The 23,180-nt window shown below is 43.8% G+C and overlaps 1 protein-coding gene across 6 annotated transcripts in view; it reads left to right on the top strand.

Annotated features, from left to right (window-relative positions):
• Nucleotides 1-7,893: 7,893 nt before the first annotated feature.
• Nucleotides 7,894-23,180, top strand: part of ADAMTS2 (ADAM metallopeptidase with thrombospondin type 1 motif 2) — a 261,487-nt gene continuing 246,200 nt past the window's right edge. For 2 of the 6 annotated variants that reach the window (XM_043552885.1, XM_043552887.1), the window contains exons 1-2: nt 7,962-8,292; nt 10,295-10,656. In XM_043552885.1, the coding sequence (XP_043408820.1) occupies nt 8,148-8,292; nt 10,295-10,656 (507 nt within the window). In that variant the 5' untranslated portion in view covers nt 7,962-8,147. Of the gene's footprint in view, nt 8,293-8,653; nt 9,152-10,294; nt 10,657-23,180 lie in introns of those variants that run through there. The other 4 variants (XM_043552886.1, XM_037906201.2, XM_037906202.2 and 1 more) reach the window with 4 other exon arrangements.

Raw genomic sequence — 23,180 nt, forward strand, 5'->3', positions numbered from 1 at the left:
CCTTAACCTAATTTGTAAGGACTTATCTCTGAGTCAAGTGCGGGTACCATCAAATGAACTCAATATCCATGCTTCTGCTTAAGGCTTAAACTCCTCTCTGAAGATACAATTAGTTAGTTTTCTCCCTTTCAGTGTTAAGGCTCTTACTAGCCCAAAAGGCATGATTTAAAAATATAAATAAATAAATAAAACATGTAGCTTCAATTTCTAAGTTGCAAGTGCACCTGCATCCTTTGAGCCGGCAATATAAGGTGGTGAGAATAGGAGAAAGGAAAGAGCTTGTCTCTCATTGCTAGGGGAAATGAAAAGTTAGTCACCTCATTGTCTGTAAACATAAAGAACAAAAAGTTCAAAAAAGTGTGTTTAAAAAAATTGTTCAGAATTGCAGGATGACTTAAAATATGAGCAGCAACGTGGGTAGGGCACTGGACTGGAAGTCAATCTATTCCCTCCTCTACCACCTTGGCAAATTACTTTACCCTTCTGTGCCAGTTTTCCCTTCCCTCCTTTGTCTGTCTAGCCTATTTAGACTGTAAACTCTTTGCAGCAGGGACTGTTATGTTATGTTTATACAATGTATAACACAATGAGTTCTCTATCTCCAGTGCAGCTTGGAGGCACCCCTGTACTACAGAAAAATATTCTGCAGCTGGAGAATCTCAAAAATACTTTTTTTTTTTAAAAGGGGGGATTTATTTGTAGAGGAAAAAAATCTATTTATGAAAAGACTGTATCAGACATGGGGCTGCAAAACAGGAGATTTAAAAATGAAAGGTCTCTGATGGCATTGCAGCCAGTCCATCCCTCTGTGATTACACTGCTATTTTTAGTGCACTAGGACAATCTGCTGGTGTGGGTATGTCAACGTGAGCTGGAAATTACACCTTCCACTCCACTGTAGACATAACCTTGGGCAAGTCACTTAGTGTATGTCTACACTGTAACTAGACACTCGGGGCTGGCCTGTGCCAGCTGACCTGAGCTTGCAGGTCTTAGGCTAAAAGGCTGTTTAATTGCAGTATAGATGTTTGGGCTCAGGCTAGCACCCAGGCTCTGGGCCCCTGTGAGGTGGAAGGTAACAGAGGTTGGGCTGCAGCCCAAATGTCTACATACCCTTAGGGTGTGGCAGAGCACGGAATGCAACTTGGCTTTCACGGATTCCAGGATAGTGCTCTAACCACTGCATCATCCTTCCTCTACAGGCCTGCCAGCAGATAGTGTGGGAACACGTGTACTGCTGCTGCCCACTCAGTGGAGTAATAGGGATTGACAGCCCTGGGTACTGAAATCTGGCACTAAATCTGCGTTAAAAAAAATAAATAAAAAAGGAAGCAAGGATTGGCCCTTTGACTCCTGTTTCCTCCTCTCAAAATAGGTATCATATAAATTTAGAAAGGGAGTGGATAGTAACGAACAAGAGTTTTTCAGGAGGGAAATCAAATGTCCCAATACTAATTAGCTAAAACTAAGATCACCCAAATGCTTGTATAGGAAAGGCAGGTATTCTGGGAACATGCTGAGTAAATCACATGATGAGAATATTAATAGTGAGGCACTAAATCAGCACAGAAGGAACCAAGGTGAAAATGTGGAGAGGTTGTACTATTTATATAAAATAACCCCCAATTATCCTAGCAGTTACATGGAGATGGCTAATGAAGGGTGTGGTAACAATGAAATTTCCTGGATTATGATGAGAGAGAAAATGTAAAGGGGGATTAAGATTAAGCATTTACTTTAGACCCTCTAAATGGCGGAATGAAATACCAAAGATGATGAAGAGTTACAAGACTCAATCCTCACGATGTATTTTAGTGACTTGGATATTGGTTAGACAGACCATTTGAAAAAAATTCTTAAAGAATGCTAACCTGAAGCTTCAGAAGGTAGACAAATTAGCTAAAGGGGAAGCAATTTTAGACATGGCATTGACAGACAAGGAGGGCATATGTAGGAACTTGGCGCTAAGCATAGAATTCTGGAGTAGGCAATCGGGAATTGATTGTACTCCCAATGCTGTATTCAAGCAGGAAGTTGCACGAAAGCCTGGGAGACAACAAATTTTATGAAATTGTAATCCCAAAGTAGGTGGATGTTTAAGTGAGCACATGGAGACTAACTTGCACTAAGCAGCTGCAGGATGAGAGGAGTGGAAGGGTGATCTTTATGCCACCTTTACACCACTCTGCTGCCTCTCAGCTTGCACCATGCATATAAAGATCTGTTCAATTGTTTCTCTTGCTCTGTGGATTCAATTAAGACAGAATTACATGGATTAATGTTTGGAAGGCTGTCTTTAACCATGTGGATAGAATTTGAGACAGGAAGGATATCTGGGGGCTAGTGCTAGGGGCTCGGTAGTGGTGGGGGCTAGTGCCCCCCTGACTGGAGTTTGAAACTTGCCCTGGCCACCCCTTTGTGAGGATAGAAGGGCTGCTGGGCCAAATTTTGGTAAGTTGTGACCCCATTTGCCTGTTTGTCCCCCTCACCCCAACCTTTACAGTCCTTCCAGTGCCCATGGACACTAGGCACCCACAGCCTCTTGGGGAAGACAGAGCAGAAGGCACCGTAAATCCCCAGTTCCCAGAGGGGTGGGAGCATTGGATCTAGGCTTTGGGTACTTTCTGGGGAAGTGGAGATGCAGGAGGAGGATTGGGTCTGGGGCTCCCAGAACTACCTGGCCCCTGGTGGTGATTGTGCTCTTCAGCATGACTATCTCTCTGTGCAAGGGCGTGGGGCTGGGTGCAGAAAGGAGATGAGATAGCTGAGGACTGGGTATAAGGGAGCAGTAGAGGGAGAGGTGTGGGCTGGGTGCAGGGCTGGGAAGGGAGACCTCTAGGCCTCTTCCCTAAGAAAATTCTGGCTGTGCCTGTGGTTGGTGCACTACCTGAAACTTGGGAGACATAGGTTCAAGCCCATGCTTGGTCACAGACTTCCTGTGTAACCGTGGCCGAGTCACTTAACTGACAGCTCCCCACTGTGAAATGGAGATGGTAGTACTTCCCACAACACCCATGGGAAATGGTGGATAAGTACATTAGAGAGTGAGGAGCTCAGATCCTACAGCCAGGGGAGCCATGTAAGCACAACAGATAACTTGCGTTTAAATTCTGTAGAAAAGTTAAAACTACCAAGGAAGTGCTGGCTCAGTCTGGCCCTTGATATGCTGAAAGTAAAGTCTTACAGAAACACGAGTATGATCTATGCTACATGAATATAAGACTATTCTGCTATGCAGAGCTGATTCAGCCAATGCCACAAAAGCTGCAACCAAAGGGGACTTTTCTAGTGTTAAGTTTACCACTAATGCTGCAGTATTCCATGGTGTGGAATACAAACTGAGACCCCATAGGAATTGGGATGTATTATTGCCAGGAGCACATCATGGGCTCTTTCCTCCTCTTGTTTAACAGGAAACCACAATCCATTGTTCCCCTAACCCGCTCCACAAATGCACATGCCTTTAGAGACACGTTATCAGTTCACTCCTCTACTTCTCAGCTTGGCCTATTGCCCCCTAAAAGATTGCACTGCAAAGGAGTTTGTGGCAGATGAAGTGGGAGGAGGTCAAGCACTAAATCTTAGGTCTTGGACTTAGGAGGCACCATCAAATGCCTACATTAAAGGGTCCATCCTTGCATAAACATCCTTGCTAATAAGGGAAAATCCATCCAGAGCGTATAGCCTATGCTTCACCCAAGTCCTGACATTGGGCTCAACTGGTACCTAAGGGCCTGTGTGGGCCCTCTGCGCTGAGCTGAATTTCATCCTTCATCCATTTAGGTTTTTTTTTCAATATTGTAATTTTCTTTTACTCCTCCAGCCAGTTGTTTTCACTACTGTTGTTGCTTCTATGAGGGTTTCTTTAGCTACCTCTTTCTCAATAACATGGTTCTCTGGCACTGGAAATGGTTAGTCCTGCTGTCACCTTATCTTAGAAATGTGTGGAAATGAGCCTATCAGAAAAAGAGCTTGAACATTCAGACTGATCTACTAATTTCTGCATCAGGTCCCACTTTGAGTTATGTTTCTTTTTGTCACTGAACTCCGGCTAGTGGGAGGGGAGAGAAGGACAGGGATGTTTCAGTTTTAGCTGCTGCTTTTTGGCATGCGGTGCTACAAAATATGTTTTAAATACATTAGGTAGTGTATAATACTGCCACGTATCAGGGATAAAAAGGGTTCAAACAATAGAGGGCCTGGAAATTTCAAGCGTGGAGGAAATGAACTGGCACAGAACTTTAAATTTTCTTCCTTTTAATTAAGATTTATAATGTTACATTACTAGTATGTATACATATGGCTAGGAGTGAAAGCAGAAAACCATGATCTGCATGAAAACCACAAGCAGCTGATATACAGTCCTTTCACATAAAAGTACTAAAGTCACCAGCAACAGGGTCAGAAATAAAGTTTCTCCCCACCCTCACAGGAGAATCTTTGGAGTAAGAACTAGAGACCATGTTATACCATTAGATTTTAAGCAGAACTCCCCCTAGGAATTTCATTGCGGGGAATTCTACTTAAAAACTGAGGGACTAATGCCCCTTGGAGAAGGTATAGAACATAAGAATGGCAATACTGGGTCAGACCAAAGGTCCATCTAGCCCAGTATCCTGTCTTCTAACAGTGGCCAATGCCAGGTGCCCCAGAGGGAATCCCATCCCCTGTTGCCCATTCCCAGCTTCTGGCAAACAAATGCCATATAATGCCAGAAAGACGTTCCCCCCTCCCCCCCATCAGTTTCTTATGTTGTTGAAAGGATTCTCCTCTATAACAAATTAGGTCTTTGAACTCTCAGGAACAGGGCTTTTAATTGCAGAATGCTCTATAATATATTTATATTTTAAAACATTCTCTCAAAGCAGCAGCTAATGCCATAAATTAAAGACACTTGCATTTCACTGAGCTAAGTAAAATGTGCTACAGAAAAGAAATAGTGCCCTGCACCCTCAGACCAGTCACCAGAGCATAGTCAGGGTATCCCAACCACCTCCTTCCACTCCTATGAAAAACTGGTATGACCAGGACTCTCAGAGGTGTGAGCTTGAATAGGCTGAATATTGGGGCCTTTACTCCAACTTAAATTGATGGTAGTTTTTCTGAACAAAGACTTAAGGATTTCATTTAATGAAAAATTAAGCCTAGATTTTGAATAGAGGTAAATCTCAAGGGGTGCAAGTCTCAGGCTGAACTTGGCCAATTCTGTCATAAATTTTTAAAAAAGTTTTATGCTGGAGCCTAGCCACAAAGGAAGCAGCCTCTACCTTCATTAGACACAGCGGAGCTGTTGGTGGTAGGTGGTCTGGTTAATCTGGACTTCCTACACTGGATTACTCAGTCAAGTGCTTCTTGCTGCAAGGCTTCACGTTGGAGGTGGAAATAGTAAGTGGAGGATATCACATCAATTTGGACAGAGCTACCTGCTATTGTTGTGTCAGAACAGAATCTTAATGGAACAAGTGCAACAATATCTTGCATTTCAGCTCGTGTCAGTCATTGAAGCTCTGGTGTTGGGCGAGCTTGGGGCCACTCCCATTGACTACAACAGGAGCAAGATTTCACCCATTAACTTCAATGGAACTATGATGATTTATAGCAGCTAAGGCTCTGGCCTTGTCACTTGACGCTGAGGCCATGTCTACACTACAAAATTAAGTCAACCTACCTTTTGCCGGCAAACAGCCGCTGCAGTAGTTACATCGCCTGTGCATGTCTACACTTTGCTCCATGTGCCGGTGATGTGTATCCTCACCAGGAGTGCTTGTATCAACTGTACTGTCAGCATGGGGCATTGTGGGAAGGCTCCTGAAAGCCAGTAACAGTTGACAAAAGCAACACAGTGTCTGTGCTGACACTGCGTTGACCTAGCTACATCGACTTTGACTCTACGCTGCTTGAGGAGGTGGAGTTATTAAATTGGTGTAGCTGGGCAGTTACGTCAGTGGGAGCAAAATTTAAGTGTAGATGCTTCCATAGTTAGGTTGATGTAAGCTGCCTTGTATCAACCTAACTCAGTAGTGTAGACCAGACCTGACAATCTTACCAACTATCGACTTGTTTCTGTTCTCCCTTTTCGTAAGGGAGGGTTACTGAGAAGGTTATAGGCAAAGCAGTTCTGGAGGTACCAGGAACCAGTGGATTTCCCTTGATCTTGTTTGGCTGTGGTAAGACAATAACAACTGCATGTGAAACTCATTTTCTCCATAGCAATAAACCTTCCACAAGTTTCTCTCTTACTCTTCGTTGCTTATGTCATCACCCTTCAATGCAGCTGTTATCCATATTAAGCAGATTTGCTAACCTCCAACTCTTCCAATTAGATTCCATCTCAATTAACACAACCCTCTTGTTGGCCAGTCCATGTGTTGTATATCCACAGCATCTGTTGTCACTGTATTCTCCCTCTCTGAGGCACATGCACGTGAGACCTTTAGTAATAAACATTTGGCCTGTTCATGCTCCCCTCAAAGGCAATGGCAGAACACCCGCTGAGTTAAGTCAGAGCAAGGCTGGATCCATGGATTCTAAAGGAGCCATATCAATTTAAAATACAAGCCCAATAAAAATAAAGCTGGAGCTTTACCAGCCACGGAGCTGTACTGATGAGCATATATGGGATTTTCAGTAAGAGAAGCTGCTGAATACTAGCTCACAAACAAACAGGGAAATCTATTGCAAAAGCCTCCCCCAAAGAAAAGGGCATCCAAGAAAAACACCAAAGAGAAAATTGATATGTACAGTTTATAAGTGGTTCTGCTCTTAAAGATATCTGTCAAAACCCCCTTCTCTTTTTACCAGCTTTAAAGATCAGACTACCCAAAAGTAGGAGAGGGGGAACATAGGGATATAGACCCGAGGTTCTCAAACTGGGGCTTATGACCCCTGAGGGGGTTGCAAGGTTATTATGTGGGGGGTCACGAGCTGTCAGCCTCCACCCCCAAACCCTGCTTCACTTCCATCATTTATAATAGTGTTTATTTTTAATGTATAAGGGGGCAGGAGTTGCACTCAGAGGCTTGCTGTGTGAAAGGGGTCACTAGTACAAAAGTTTGAGAACCACTGATATAGACATTGCCAGACTGGATCAGAAGTGAGGTCCATCTTCTCCTGTACTCTCTCTCCCACACTGACCAGTACCAGATTTTTTTTTTACAGTCTTATTCTACTCCAGTATTTCTACCTTTGGGGCTTGGTCCTACACCCTTCCCACAGGATGTAACCCCACTGGAGTCAAAGGGGTTAATAATGTAAAGGATGCAGGATGGGGCCCTTAATCATGCAGGAGTAGCAATAAACAGGGATAGCTGGTGCTCTGCCATGCGGTTTCCCCTCCTGTGAAAACTTCCTCCAGGAAACCTTCAGATGCAAACAATCCTTGGGATGTAAAACATGCAAATACACCTATGAATCAATCTACTATGAGTGAAACCCCAAACCAGTGACAACAAAGAGGCAAAGCATTCTAGGATACTGCAAAATTGGCCAGTAAACTGATGAAAATGGCAAACAATCCTGAAAAAGTAAACATTTTGTATTTATTCAACTGCTACATTAAAGTCACATGTACACATTGGGCACTAAGGCTGTCTGTATCCATGTGGCAAAATTTTTATGGCAAAAAAGTAACATTTTCTTTACATAAAAAAACAGTTAATAATTATTAATTGTTGTTTGCATTACAATAGCACCCAGAGACTCCTTGCAAGATCAGGGCTCCATTCTGCTAGATGCTCTCCTGACTGTCCTTGCACCAAATAATTTACAATCTAAATTTCTTGGTCTGCTCCAAATGTATTAGATCCAGGTGAAACTCTGATTTTGATTTGCATTAGTCCATGTCATTATTTTCTTCAGTTCTGATCTTTGCAGTTCTAAATGAATCTGAGACTCAAGTCAAAACACCTGAATTTCACCTGGCTTTGCATGGAAAAGTTGCTTGTTTTTCATGCAAATCCATGGATTAGTTCCAGGGTTGCTCTCACGTGGGATCAGGTCTGCATGACAGAGTCACAAACCATTAGACTAACCTTGGTTGACTGGCTTGTTCTCCGTTTTTGATGCAAACATTTTGCACAACTCTACTTGTTGCTAATAAACTGCAAATGGGGAGGCAAATGTGTTTGGGGGGGGGGATGTGTATTTAAATGTGTTTAGATTTTCTAGCGGATGTAGCAGCTAATCAGACTACTTGGCCAGAAATTAGACGTGTCCTTCAATTTATAAAGTGTTTGAGATGCATTTTATTGAGATGGGAGCTGACTTGTGCGGCAAAGTTGAGGCCCAAAGAAGGTAAGCTTCCCTGAAGGGGAGGTCAAGTTTGGCTTCTTCCAAAGAGCGGCCTGAGTCGCCAAATTGAGATGTGGGCCCAACTTCCCCCGAATGTGCTAGGTGTAGGGGTCTGCTGCACGGCTTTAGATCCGTGAGTGATGTAAACCCCTTGGGACAAGAAGTGTGTGCGCCCCTCCTCTTGCTGCACAAGGTCTAGCACAAGGTCTAGCATAAGGTCAGGACTCCAATAACAAGAGCTTGGCGCAGAAGGAGGGTCCGAGCGGGGCGTCTTGGGACAGGAACTTGAGCGCATTAGGACCTGGAGGGAGCGTGGCGCTCACTACTCTGTGGGCTGCTGCTCGCGAAGAGTCAAGGGCAAAGAAACGTGGCTGTCGGAGCGGTGGGTGGGGAGGTGTCCCGCAGCCAGAGTTGGCTCCAGGAGGGAGGGGAGCCCCGGGACTGCTGCCAGGCTCGCTGCGGAGCCGGGCTGTGCTGGGTGGCAGCGCCTCTGTCAATCAGCCTGACTTCACTCCCGCACGCCCTGTGTTCTCTGGTGCTGCGCTCCAGCCGCCTCCTGGTGTCTCTGCTTCGCTGCGAGCCCGCAGAGCGGCCGCCGCTGCTGCTGGGTGCATGCACCAGGGGACCGGAGCGGGGCTGAGGCGTCCCCGCCGCGTTCCGGGCGGCGGTGCGGAGGACCGGGCGGCGCCGGGCTGCCCTCAGATGGTTTTGGGTAGCGGCGGGGAACTTTAACGCTGGCTCCGAGTGTTGGGCTCGGTCTGCGGTTCAGCTGCAATGGATCCTCCCGCGGCGATCGCCTGTCTGCTGCTCTGCTGTGCGCTCTTCCTGCCCGCGAGCGCTCTGCAGAGCTCCAGGGAGAGAGGTAGGTCCTGGTGGGGAGGTGGCTCCATCCCTGAGCCCCCACCCCCGGCTGCCATTCTCTTGGCTTAGCCCCCGCTTCCCTGCAGCCTCCCCCTCTGAAGTCCCAGCTAGCTCGCCCTGGGGCTTTCAACTCCCCTTCAACTTCTTCTGCTAACACTTTTTGCGAGACTTGCAGTTGCTCCCTGTGCTCCGTTAACCTCTTCTGGCTGCAGCAGAACAGGGGAAGATGGAGCTGCCTCCTCGGGGGGAAGGGATTTCTGACATCTCTGCAGACCCATAGCCACCCTCTGGCAGCTCCAGTGGGAGGATAAGCCTCTGGAAAGAAAGGAGGCTGGGGGAGAGCGGTTTAAATCCCAGATCGCGCTAGAGAGAGTGTAGTTAGAGAAGGGGTGGGAAGTGGGAACCTCGAATGAACTCTGGTTTCAGTGTAGCACATCTGACAGATCAGAGTTTAGTGTGTCAGTTCCTGGAATTGCATGTGTAGAATAAAACACACGGTAGCAGCTTTTTTTCTTCAAACAATATGAATTTAAAAGCTCTAAAAGTCGCCGAGACACTCGTGCTGGTCCCAGCCCGAGTTACCAGCTGTATATTGTGTCTGCTCATCACACGCTTTCAACTTGTTTAGGATTTGATCAGCTTCTCCCACAGTTGTTTTTTTTGGGGGGGGGGAAGCTTATTTTCCTTTTAAATGTATGACCTGCAAATGCTGATATTATAAACATTTCGTTCCCCTAACCTCTGTGTGTAGCCCTGGTCAGAGGTCCGTTTAATAGACACTGAAGCCTTCCCAAGGATTGTGCCAGCAGTCCCCAGAAATTCAACGTCCTAGGTGATTAATGGCAACAGTCTGAATAGCTCAGCTGTCTCAACTGACTTCAGTTCATAAAACATCTGGAAAGGGGATGCAGGGTGCTTATTTTGTAGGAGAACTTTGCTGTCTTACATTCTCTTATAATTGCACTTTGCTCTATGTTAGGAAAAATGACCTCTGCGCAGTATGTTTGCCACACTCATGAATGAAGTGGCTGTGGAGAATGCAGTGGCCATCTCCCTTATGTAATTGTCTGATGGGGTAATGGATCATGGACTAATAATTCTAAACCAATTTTTAGTTTTAATACTTTTTTTTTTATCTTTAAAGATCCTATTTTGAGGAATATAGAGGAATACAGACTTGTCGTTCCAATCAGCACAGATTCAGAGGGCAGGTTCCTATCTAACCTGGTGTCTGGACCTCCAAGGGGGCGCTTCCGAAGAGATGCTGGGGATTTGCAACATGAAGCTTCAAATGAGCAAATATTTTATAATGTCACTGTTTTTGGAAGAGAGTTTCACTTCAGGCTGAGACTGAACTCTAGGCTGGTTGCCCCTGGAGCAACAATTGAATGGCAAGAGGATTCTAATGTGACTCATATTCAACCACTCCATGGGAATTGCCTATATGTTGGGGATATCACTGATTTGCCTAACGCTTCAGTTGCTATAAGCAACTGTGATGGGCTGGTAAGCTGCTTTGCTATTATACCTAATAACATAATTATTTTACTTAATTTTCCTATAGTGTATATATTTTTAAAATGTGTTGAACTTTGTCCTTAAAACTTGCATCTCATGTGCTATGATAACTCTGAATTCAAATTAACTGGGTGTTCCTTCACGTAGGGGTAGCTGTGTTGCAACAATAGCTTCTCTTACGGGTAGATTGGGAGCAAGTTCAGTCAGAACAGGCACGTTCTATTTTAACTATTGTAACAGACCGCTAAGTACTGTAGCTCAGTGGTGATTTTCATTTGAACTTACTTGAGGTTTTTAACATTTAAAAGAGAGGACCAAGGGGATTTTTAGAAGAGGAGAACATTGCAAACAGATTTGACATATGTTATGCTTTTGTCTTTGATAATGAAACTTGTTCAAAGGATAGGCTCAGACCTTTACAGTTTTATAGATCTTTCACTAGAGCCAATTCTCTTGCCTAATCAAGTGATTTATGAAAAGTAGCAAAAGTGTTAAAGGGTTTCACAAGGAAACTGCTCCATATCATGCATTTTATGTGGCTGGGTACGTGAGAGCTTGTTACGGTTTTCTATTCTGGAACACACGTTCAGTGGCCAAACTATATCTGTTTGTGTCAGACATCTGAAAGAAGCACACACTGTGATTTTAACAATAATTGCTATGTAGAGCAAACTTTGTTTAAATGACAAAGTGACTTTTTGGGTAGGGGATAGTGAACGTCTAATCTATCCAATAACTTCTTGGTAGACTTTTGGGTCTCATATCTTTGTGATTATTTAATTTCTATATAGTTCTCTGCTCTTCTTAATCAACAATTTGACTCAGTTGTAGTCCATTTTTTCTAGGTAGTCATAGAAAACTATTGGTTTATAGCATCAGAACATGTCTCAAAACTATAAAAGTAAATGAGATGACCTTCCTCTCGCCTCAATTTCCTTATTTCCACGCCTGTGAGTCTTCCCCTCTCTTAACCTTATATGCTCTTATTTCTAGAGGTAGGCTTTAATGTTGCTATATGATGTGGACAGGTTGCTAGGGGCTAAAGTTCATTCAAGAAATACTCTGATGGCACATTTTTGCATTGTCCCAAGAGCAGACCAGGAAGCAGATGAGGACTTCCTCTTGCTCAGGTGAAGAGTGATTGTGCCAGCCCAATACCTGGTGCAGATTAATCAGCACACAACTGCAACTGCTTTGGCCAGTGCATAGCTGGGGGCAGAGCCAAAGTTCTGCCCACTCCTCACCCACCTGCACCAGTGGGGAAATAGCAGTCTTGTGGAGGTTGTTATTCCTCCTGTGCTGGCTACCCACACTGATGCAGGTGCTGATGCAGGGGATAATAGGGAGACCTGTTCCTTCTTACATGTGCATAAGCATTGGATGGGCCACAATCTGGCTATTAATATTTTAATAGGAAAATATCGGTTGACTAGCAAAGAACTTTGTCAAAGCAAAAGATTAGGAGCCTCTATCCCCATGGCCTTGCACCTTGTGTTGTCATTTACACCTGTGCACAGTGGGTATATAATACTGCTGTTTGCACAGATGTAAATAACTTCACAAAGTGCAAGAGAGAGGATAATTGGATTCAGTGTCTCTAGTGATCAGTAAGGCCACCCTTCACATAATGCTAGGAATAATTTTAAATAACTAAAAGCTAGAAAACAACAGTAGTTATCCAAAGAATGCTACCTGGTTGTCTAGTAATATCAATTAGTTAAGATAAATTAAACACAGTTGCATTACCAGCTGTCTGACTGAACCTTAAAGACTGACTTCTACAGAATAATATTTGAGTCAGTTAAGAGTATGATTTTCAAAGTTCAGGCATTATTTTCACTTCTAGCCTTATGTAAACCTTGTTTGTGGCCAATATGCATGGAATAAATTGATGTGACTCCATTGTACCAACTTGCAACTGCCTGTTGCACTTTATTCACTTAGGCCAAGTTCCTGAAAGCATTTATACATGAGCTTAATTTCAGGCTCACAAATAAAGTGCTTTCAGGACTTGGGCCTCGCTTTAGAATAATTGAAATTATTGTTACCATATCATTACCCTGGAATACTGATCCAAATAGGATATTTTCAGCTTTTCAAATAAACGTCTTGTTTTACTTTTTGTTTGCTTTGTGTCACTGCTTAGTAGTGGCTTTGGCATTTAGCTAGCAGCTGGAGACTGTTATCCTGTGACAATGTTCTACACTAGTGACTAGCTCTTTGTAAATATGGGAAAGAATTAAAAAAATAATAATAATATAAACTTCAGCCAAATGAGCATCAGCCAAAAGTTAAAAGCAAACGCAGAAAAACGTACATAGGGGGTGACTCAACTCCAATTAAAGTCAATGAAAAGGCTTCTGCTGACTTCCGTGGGTACTGGATTAGATCCTTAGTTACTGAGGTAAATTACCTTAATAGAATACTTACTAAAATTTCAAACTAGGCTGAAATACTGTGGGTTAGTTTCTTATCTGGGTCCATAAGAATGCTGGACAGAACCCAGCATATTAATTATTTCCCCCCCGTCCATTAGGGAAACTAACATGCTAAAGAAAGAGAGAGTGTCTAGTGGTGCTGAAGATAGGAATGAGAGCTAGCAAATTCTAATATGGCTCTGACACTGATTTGCCCAAGGCCATATAATGTCTGTGCCTCGATTCATCCATTTCTAAATGGAAAATTTCAGACTGTAAATTATTTAGGACAGACTATCGCCTATATCTGTTTGTACAGTGCCTAGATAACTTAGGTCTTGTAATGCAGAGCAGTACCCAAGTATCTTTTTAAAAACTTGGGTGTAAGTGACTTTCCCAAGGTCACACAAAGTCTGTGGTGGAGCAGTGAATTGAACTTGGGTCTCCTGATTTCTAGGCTAATGCCCTAATCACTGGACCACACTACTACACCGCCTCCTATGGTTCTCACATATGAATCAATTGTTAAGAACCTAAAAGGTTCTAGGTATTCAGGTAGTGTGTCTTCTGAATCTGAATCCTTCCCGTTCTGTCAAAGGTCGCTTAGGGCACAAACAAGGCCCTGACATGCCTGCCTGTCCTGGGCTGTTCATTGCATGTCCTCTGTGTTGTTCAGTGACATATATTTTCCTTCGCTAAGTACTGTTCCACGACGGAGGGATTCTTGAGATCGCCCCTTTTACGTGTCCCTCAAGCTGCCTAACGGCATGCCTGCCGTGGCAGATGTTCTGGCTTCATTCCTAATACATCCCAGATATTCCTTCTTCTTTGCTGGATAACTTTGAAGATAAGGGGTTTCTGAACTCTGAATTTGTAACAAGCGCCAAGATTTGTCATTCTATTTAATACCTCATATTTTCCTGAGGCATTTGCTTTCAGAGCCATTTAGATATCTGGATCTTTTGATGGATTTCCATTTTCACATCCTTATGTAAAGGTTGAAATAACATTTCAGCTGAAAATTTGTGGTTTGGTCTTAAGTTGTAGATTTTCAGTGACTGAATCTTGTTTAAACTTGTGAATGTAGTTGCTGCTTTGCCAATTCTTGACGTTATTTCCTTCTGCGTATGCTCATTGGCTTGCATATTACTACCAAGTGTATCTTACATTCCAGTTAATACACAAGAGAAGGCTCTCTGCTGCTGCTGGTTGTACCAGAAAGCTGAGGTTATTGGAACTGATATAAATCACAGCAGTCAATCTGCAAGTGAAGTTGCATTTTATATAGTAGAGGGTTTGGGTTTTTAAAAATCCTCTTATGCGTGATCACTCTAAAAAGTACAATGGGGTGTATGTATCCAACTATATATGATTTTTCAGTCAGAACTGAGGGTTGGTTGTTTTTAATGTGGGTCTTCCCACATCTTTCCAAAGTAGAAATCAACAACAACAACCAGTTTTACTAAGCACTGGATTTGATGTGGAGAGAGCCAGGGATGGATGAAGATTTCCAGTGTGTGCAAACCAGACATATTTTTCATAGTTGAATTAGTGGGGAACTTTCCTTATGAGCTCTGCTGTGAATGTGATTTTTTTTAAACCGTGTAAAGAAAGTGTCACTGTAACTTGCCTACTTAAAATAAAAACAACTTGTTCTGTGTTGGGCTACTGAATATCTTCACTGTTGACTGAATCACACCCAAAATGGGTATGAGTGTATTCTGAGTTTATACGTTCAGTCCCCAGTTCTCCATTCCAGCAAAGCTATGCTCAGTACAGGGTACCTTTATGCCACCCTTGTGCCTCCCCATATTCGGGCCTGTCCTAGTGTAAGAGCAACCTCAAGGCAGCACTAAAATTCTCGGCTGCCTGTGGCCTCTGTGGTCATTCCAGAAGACATAGTGCTCTGGCCACACACTTACCCTTGGCATGCCCTGTACATTAGGGATGCTGCTGGGGCACAGTGAAGAGCCAGCTAGTCCCTGGGTTAGGGTTATTCTCTGATGGATGGATCCACTCCCTTTACCACCTCTCTTCATTGCTGGAATGGTACCTGCATGCCATAGGGCAATGAAAAATCAGGCCGATGGCATTCTCTCCGGACTTCCCTTCAAAGGGCCATCCTTACCTCCCCCTGAAAACCAAGGATCTTCTGAAATGTGCTGGCCACCAGGGCCACCTGTATGAAAGACCTGTGACTGCACTGCAGGCTGGTCTTCATGGCTGCAGAGCCCTACATAATGACCATCTGCTATGTCACAAGCCCCCTTCCTCTCTGGAGGGTTTTCATTGAATGGTGGGTGAAGAAAGGAAAGTTATTGTTGATGGGGTCAGTGTTTACTGTACACCAACCACAGAGCCTCTGCCTAAGTACAAGGCCCAATCCCCAGGGAACACGAGTGGCACTGAAGAAAGAAAGGGAGCGTGCCATGGAGCCAGAACTCTTCACTTCATTGCATCCAGATTTGCTACTTGTGGAAAGAGAGGGGAACATACTGACTAACATCAGGACCAATATTTATGGCGGCTGTGAAAGTCTTCAGCAGCATTCGCATGATGCCAACATTGTTGGGTGTAGAATTTCAGTGATTTTGAATATGCCCCACCCTTTTTATACTATATTCCTAGGTCTGTAGGAAACTGGTCAGAGTGTGTACTTAAATACAAACAGACGTGAGATAAACACAGTACAAACAAGGCATGTGACTCAATGTAAGAGGTACAATATGCACACAATCAGTGTGAAAGACATCCAAGGTTTTGGATCAGTACAGAATCTAGCTTTGTAATGTATTTTAGTGGATATGCAAATGATGCATGCTGATTAGAATGCTTGAGTTTCTTATACATAAGAAAGAAAAGAATTTGGACTATATCAAAGTCTTAAATGTTTTTAATGTCTCCTGTTCAGTGCCACTGAAAAACACCCAGTGGTAAATCCTGAATAACAGGAACTAAGTATAATAATTTTATTCCATGTCTGGAACACAACAGAAGGCTCAAATGTAACTTTGAACTTTGATGTCCTGCCATCTGTGTAAAGTAAAATTTGGGCAGCTATAAATAATATGTACCCATGATGTTCATTTGTGTTCTGAGGTCTAAGAGGAGTGTGTGTATATGTGGATGGGTGGATTTGAAGGGGAGGGCAGGGAACTGAATCTCAAAATGATGAGGGCCAGATCCTTAGCTGGTGTAAATTGACATACTTCTACTGAAGTCAATAACATTATACAAATTTAAGGTAACTGAGGATAGGACCCTGAGTAGAGCCCTGCGTGGGACTGGTTTTTTTTAAAATCCTGCTTCTGTCCCACTCCGCAATATCTGCTCCCGTGTTGTTTCTTGCATTTTTATCTCACTCACACCTCCAAAAACCTTAGATCTTGCAAGAGAGACAGATTCCCTGATGCCCCAGAAGCAAAAACAAAATTATATATAAGCAGAATTCAGACACAATTTTTATCAATGAAAGAATAAAACAAATCTTGCTTAAACCATGTAAAAAAATACTTTAACTCCTGTTGTAATAGACATCAAATATTTCTACCCCTTGCTTAAATTTAAGTATTAAAATCTTTATTTAAAAAAAAAAAGATTGTGTTTCCCACAAATTCCTGCAGTCTGGTTGTTTTTGCCCACCCTATCCCGCCTGCAACAAAGTACATTTTCTTCTTGGAGAGATGTCCCTGTGGGTGTTCCACTCTAGGTGATGGTGCGTTCCTGCATCTTCGCTCGGAGAGTTTTGCAGAAGTGCCCGTACAGTTTGCTCATGCTTGGTGCCTGCCTTGCGCGCCGTTGGCGCGCAAAGTACCATATGTGCAACCTGGACTCCTGAGTTCCTTCTCAACTGTCCCTGACCTGAGACGGAGCTCAGCAGTCCCGTTGAAAACCTGTACTCCCATTCCATCACAGTTTTCCAGTGATGAAGATGAGGGAGTGGAAGGGGTATTCTCCCCTCACCATTCTTCCCCAACCTACTGCTGCTGGACCATCATGGTCCACAAACAGTCTGGACCTGTGACCTTGGTATGGCCACCCATGGATGGGACTACCCAGGCCTTTCCCTGGTCACTGCCTGCATTGGAGTCCTTGGGGGTCTTACAAAAGACACCATAGCAGGCGCCCCAGCCCACGTAGGGAGGACACCAGATCTCTGCCTCCACCTTTGGTGACATCAGCGGTGGACACACAAGAGGAACCCATGGCAGAGCAGGAAGAGGACACTGCTCCCAACACCTCGCCACTCAACAACAATTCTTCCTCCTCACCAGATGAGGCTATTATGCCGCCTCCACCACCAACCACGGCAGATGACTTTACCCACTTCCAAGACTTGTTTAAAAGAGTGGCTAATGAGTTTGATTGCTCTAGAGGAAGTGCCTGTAACTCAGCATTAGTTAACAGATATCCTACAGACATCTTCCTCCTCGAAGATAGCATTGCCAGTCCATGTGGCTATCATGGAACCTGCCAAAACAGCCTAGCAAACTCCAGCCACAATTCCACCAACTTGCAAAAGGGTGCAGTGAAAATATTACGTTTCCGCAAAGGGATCAGAATTCCTCTTTACACACCTAGCAGCCAACTCGCTGGGGGTGGAGGCAGCCAACCAAAGGGGCAAACAGCATTTCCACTTCATCCCCTTTGATAAAGAGAGTAAGAGGCTAAACCTGTTTGGCTGCAAAGTATATGTCTCATTCACACTTCAATTTAGAGTGTCAAATTATGTGGCATTACTCGCCAGATATGACCACAGGAACTATGGAAAATGTATGGACTTTATTAATGACATCTCTGAGGACAAGAGACAACAATTTAAATCTTTGATCTCTGAAGGACAGATGATCGCACATACGGCTCTGCAGGCCTTGCACTGGATGCAGCTGACACTGCTACCGCTGATGTCATGCGACGGACCTTGTGGTTTAACTCCTCAACATTTCTACGAAAGATGCAGAATACAACTGAAGTCCTCCCTTTCGATGTAGAAAAACTGTTTGCAGTCAAAACCAACGAGGTGCTGCACATGATGAAAGATTTGAGGGCCATTTTGAGGGTCTCTTGACATCCATACACCTGCCACAAGAAGGAGATAATACAGATGTCAACCATGTCAGCACCCTAGATACCCAACATACACACAGTGACATCAAAGGCTGTACAAACAACAAGGACGACACCCTCCACCATCAGCGGCATCTCAATCTACTTCTTCTAATAGCAAATTTGAAGTCTTGGTGGAGGGTCTGGAAGACCTCTCCCACGTTCCAGTGCCTACATCATCCACCCAGCTATTTGGAGACCATTTACTCCCATTCTACATGAATTGGGTGACTATCACCATGGACAAATGCGCTCTGGAAGTCATCTGGTTTGGGCTATACCATCTCTTTCCTGTCTATTTCCCCCCCCCCCCCCCACCAACCGCTCCTTCCCTGACCCTCTTCAGGGACCCATCTCACAAACATTTGTTATGCCAAGAGGTAGATCATCTCCTCCAATAGGGGGCAGTGGAGACTGTCCCTATACAACACAAGGGAAAGGGGTTTTATTTCCACTACTTTTTAACACAAGAAAAATGGAGGATGGCAAACCATTGTCAATCTCAGGTGACGGAACAAGTTCATGAAAAAACGAAAGTTCAAGATGGTCACCTTAACAAAAATAATACCAGCGCTGGAGTAGGGGGACTGGTTTTCAGCCCTCGACCTGCAGGATGCTTATTTTCACGTCACAATACACCTTGCACACAGGCGTTTTCTCAGATTTACTTTGGGCACAGACCATTATCAGTACAAGGTACTACGTTTTGGTTTCGCCAAGATCCTCGCCATAGTAACGGTGCATCTGAGAAAGCAGGGAATAATAATTTTTCCTTACCTGGACGACTGTCTCCTGAAGTTGCACATTCAATCACATGCCATTCGCTCCACTCAAATGGCGATAGAGTGTTTCCAGAGTTTCAGTCTACAAATAATAAATATAAAGAAATCAACAACAGAACCAACTCAACAGTGAGAATTAATTGGCGCGTACCTCAGCTTGAAGGTGGTGAAGGCATCGCTTCCACGAGACAGGTTTGAGACCATAAAGACACTCAGATCCACAATATGGAACAGTCCACAGATCACTGCCCACGAATGCCTAAACCTTTTTGGCCACATGGCAGCATGCACATTTGTGGTCAAAAACGCACGCTTGCACATGCGCTGCCTGTAAGGATGGCAAGCAACTGTGTACAGACCAAACAAACGCAGAATAAGCATACAATTAACAATGCCCCACAAGGTCAAGGACTCACTAACCTGGTAGACTCACCCATACAACCTGTGCTCTGGGATCCCATTCACACAAGACCCTCAGTCACAGATGATCATAACGGATACCTCCCTCCTTGGGTGGGGAGCACACATGCAACATTATACAGTACAGGGACTATGGTCCACAACTGAGACAAGTCTACACATAAACTTGCTGGAACTTCATGCCATCCGCAGTGCCTGCCTCCACTTCCTGCTGTTCATAAAAAACCAGCACATTAGAGTAATGACCGACAACATTGCTTGCATGCTTTACGTAAACAGGCAAGGGGGAATCAGGTCACCTTTGTTATGCGCCAAGGCTATCAAACTCTGGAACTGGTGTATCCAACACAATATCCATATTTCAGCCTCATAACTACTTGGATGCCAGAACACCTCAGCAGATGTTTTCCCCACGACCACAAATGGGAATTAAATGATACGATACTGCAATATGTATTCCGAAAGTGGGGTCACCCACCAATACCATTGCTACCCAGAGTGATACAGAAAATAAGGACTGACAAAGCCAGAGTCATGCTAATAGCCCTCACGTAGCCAAGACAGCCATGGTACCTGTACATAACGTGGATGTCTGCACATGCTCCAATCACGGTCCCTCTCCACACAGACCTACTGACACAACGGGAGGGACAAATACAACAGCCGAACATAGAGATGCTTCATCTCAAGGTATGGTTTCTCTATGGCTCTCTAATGATGAGCTAACTTGTTCTGGCCAGGTCCAGAGGGGGGTACTACACAGTAGAAAACACTTTTTACATGTAGCACCTACTTATATAAATGGAAGAGATTTACAACATGGTGCACTGCCAGACAAACTGATGTAACATCTGCACCTCTCCCATTGATATTAGACTACCTTCTAGAACTGAAATAATCTGGCCTCTCTGTTAGCGCAATGAAGGTACACCTGGCGGCCATCACCGCTTTTCACGAAAAGATTGACACTACAATCTTTGCCTACCCAATCACCAACGATTCCTCAGGGGCATTCAAACTCTCTATCCGGACATTAGACACCCACGCTACCTGGGACTTAAACTTAGTGCTAATGGTCTTGACTCAGAAACAGTTTGAACTTTTAGCAGCCTGCTCTTTGTTGCACCTGTCCATGAAGATGTCATTCCTAGTAGCGATCACATCAGCGAGACGTGTGGGAGAAATCAGGCGCTCATGGCAGACCGGCCTTATACGATCTTTTTTTAAGGGTAAAGTCACATTACGTACCCATCCCAAATTCCTACCCAAGGTAGATTTGTCTTTTCACATTAACCAAACTATACAGCTTCCAACTTCCTTTCCTAAACCACACAAGAACTTGCAAAGCCATGATGCACACCCTGGACATTAAAAGAGCACTGTCTTTCTACCTGGGCAGAACTAAACCATTTAAAGTCTCACCAAGACTCTTTGTATCTATTGCTGAACACTCCAAAGGTACCTACATATCCACGCAGAGACTCTCTAGTGGATATCTGGATGCATTCATCAACAATTAGGATGCACTCTACTAGATCTATATCAGCATCCACAGCGTTCCTAAAGAACGTTCCCCTTTATAGACCTATGCAAAGCCACCACCTGGGTCTCTGAACACACCTTTGCCAAACATTATGCAATCACTCAAGGCCCTAAAGCAGATATCCAGCTTGGCTGAGCGGTACTATCCAGTTATTTTATCAACTTTGAAGCCCCTATCATCCTAGAGAGCACTACTCTACAGTCACCTGGAGTGGAGCACTCACAGGGACATCTATCTCGAAGAAGAGAAGGTTACTCACCTTGTGCAGTAACTAAGGTTCTTTGAGATGTGTCTCTGTGGGTGCTCCACTACCCACTCCCCCTCCCCTCTACTTCGGAGTTTGATGCAAGCTCTCTGGTAGAGAAGGAACTGAGGAGTCTGGGTCGCATGCATGATACTCCAAGCGCCAACAGCGTGCGAGGCAGGCACTGCGCATATGTGATCCATACGGGCACTGCTGTAAAACTCTCCAAGTGAAGGCGCAGGGATGCGCCATTACCTGGAGTGGAGCACTCACAGGGACATTCATCTCGAAGAACCTCAGTTACTGCACAAGGTTAGTAAACTTCTCTTACCCACTCCCATTATTATGGCAGCAGGTCCTGCCGGACTCATGGGATCCCAGTCCTGCTGCAGGTCTCCTGCCCTGAATTTTGTGGTACATCAGTGAACTTCTCTGGTATCTAAGTCTATATGGAACTTTTTTCCTTTTGTGTGCTTTTTTTAATTAAATATCAGATGTCCAGGGACTCTGCAATGTTACTATTAAAATGGTAAGCTATTTCAAATAGGGAAGTGACAAGTAAACTATTAAGAACGCTTCTGGCTGCTTCATTCTTCTGCAGACTGCATCGAGTGCCAAGCCCTGCTTGCCTTATTTACATGAGGAGTTGAGTTCAGTAGTACTACTCAAGTGAGCAGGGATTGCTTTTCAGTGTTTCGGACTGGGTTGTATGCTATAACAACGCTCACAAAATATTTGAGTGAGAAACCTATTGTCTGGCTGCTTGCCCAGATGTTAATTCCTCTAGAAATGCCTGGTCCATGCTAGTACTATTTAAGCTTTGTTCCCTAATAGCGGTAGTGACCTGAGCACAGGGTCCATCTTGGTGAGTTAATGACAATCAAGACTCTCTTAGCCAGTCAATAATCTTCAGGAAGTAGCTTGTTGCTTTGATTGTTATTGCTTAAGTGCCTGTTTGCCAAATGTCCTAACAAAAAAGATTTTATCTGGGATTTGCAAGTATCTTCCTGTTTTTAGAAATCAAGTAAAGAAATTATTTGTGTGCATTTAGTCTCTCTCATCTCTGACAGATGCTATGCTCTAAAGTGTTAAGTTTATAGGCCTCCATTCAGGAAAGCATTTAAGTACATACTGAAAGTCCATCCCTATTCAGGACAATGCTGATTAACTTTAAGCATGTGCCTGAGTTCCATTGAATTCAGTGGGATTTAATCATGTGCTTAAGTGCTGTCCTGTTGGGATGCTTTCCTGAATCGGACCATAGGACCTGATCCCTAGCCAGTTGAAGTCAATGGGAGTCTTTTTTTCCCATTGACTTTAGTGAGCTTTGCATCAGGCCTATTGTGCATGTGTTTTTGATAAAGGCTGCCATGTAATTTATTCACCATTAATTTTAAAAAAGTTCAAAATATCTTGTAGCAGCATTTTCTACTTTTGGTTTGAAGTCTGTTTTGGCTTGTTATATCTTTCCTTAAAAAATTCTGAATATTTCAGGCAATCTCTATTTTTCTTTTCCCAATAATATGATGTGTATGTGTTGGCAATATTTTTCTAGTTCTAAATATCAGTTTAGAAATGTTGATTTTGCAGGTCTGGTGAAGACACACTAAGTTGATAGGAGAGTGCTCTCCCTTCGATGTCTGTACTCTACCTCCCAGAGAGGCAGAAGCTATGTTGGCGGGAGAGCGTCTCCCGTTGACATAGCGCAGTGTAGACCTCCTGTAAGTCAACCTAAGTTATGTTGATTTCCGTTAATTAACCAAACTAGCATGACTTAGATCCACTTACAGCGTTAGCGTAGACCAGCCCTTAGTCATGTCCTATGCATAATGGTTAAAACAGATGTTTACTACAAATAATTCTAGTAGATGCATTTGCACTAAGTTCTCAATACTTGCATTGTCACTGGGTTGTAAAGACAACAGACTGAAATCTGGCATATAGCGTCTCCCTTCTTAAGAGCATTTCTTCCCTTTAAACAAAAAACAAAGACTCAGGAT

This window comes from Chelonia mydas, chromosome 8 (genome assembly GCF_015237465.2).
Source record: "Chelonia mydas isolate rCheMyd1 chromosome 8, rCheMyd1.pri.v2, whole genome shotgun sequence".
NCBI classification, from domain to species: Eukaryota; Metazoa; Chordata; order Testudines; family Cheloniidae; genus Chelonia; species Chelonia mydas.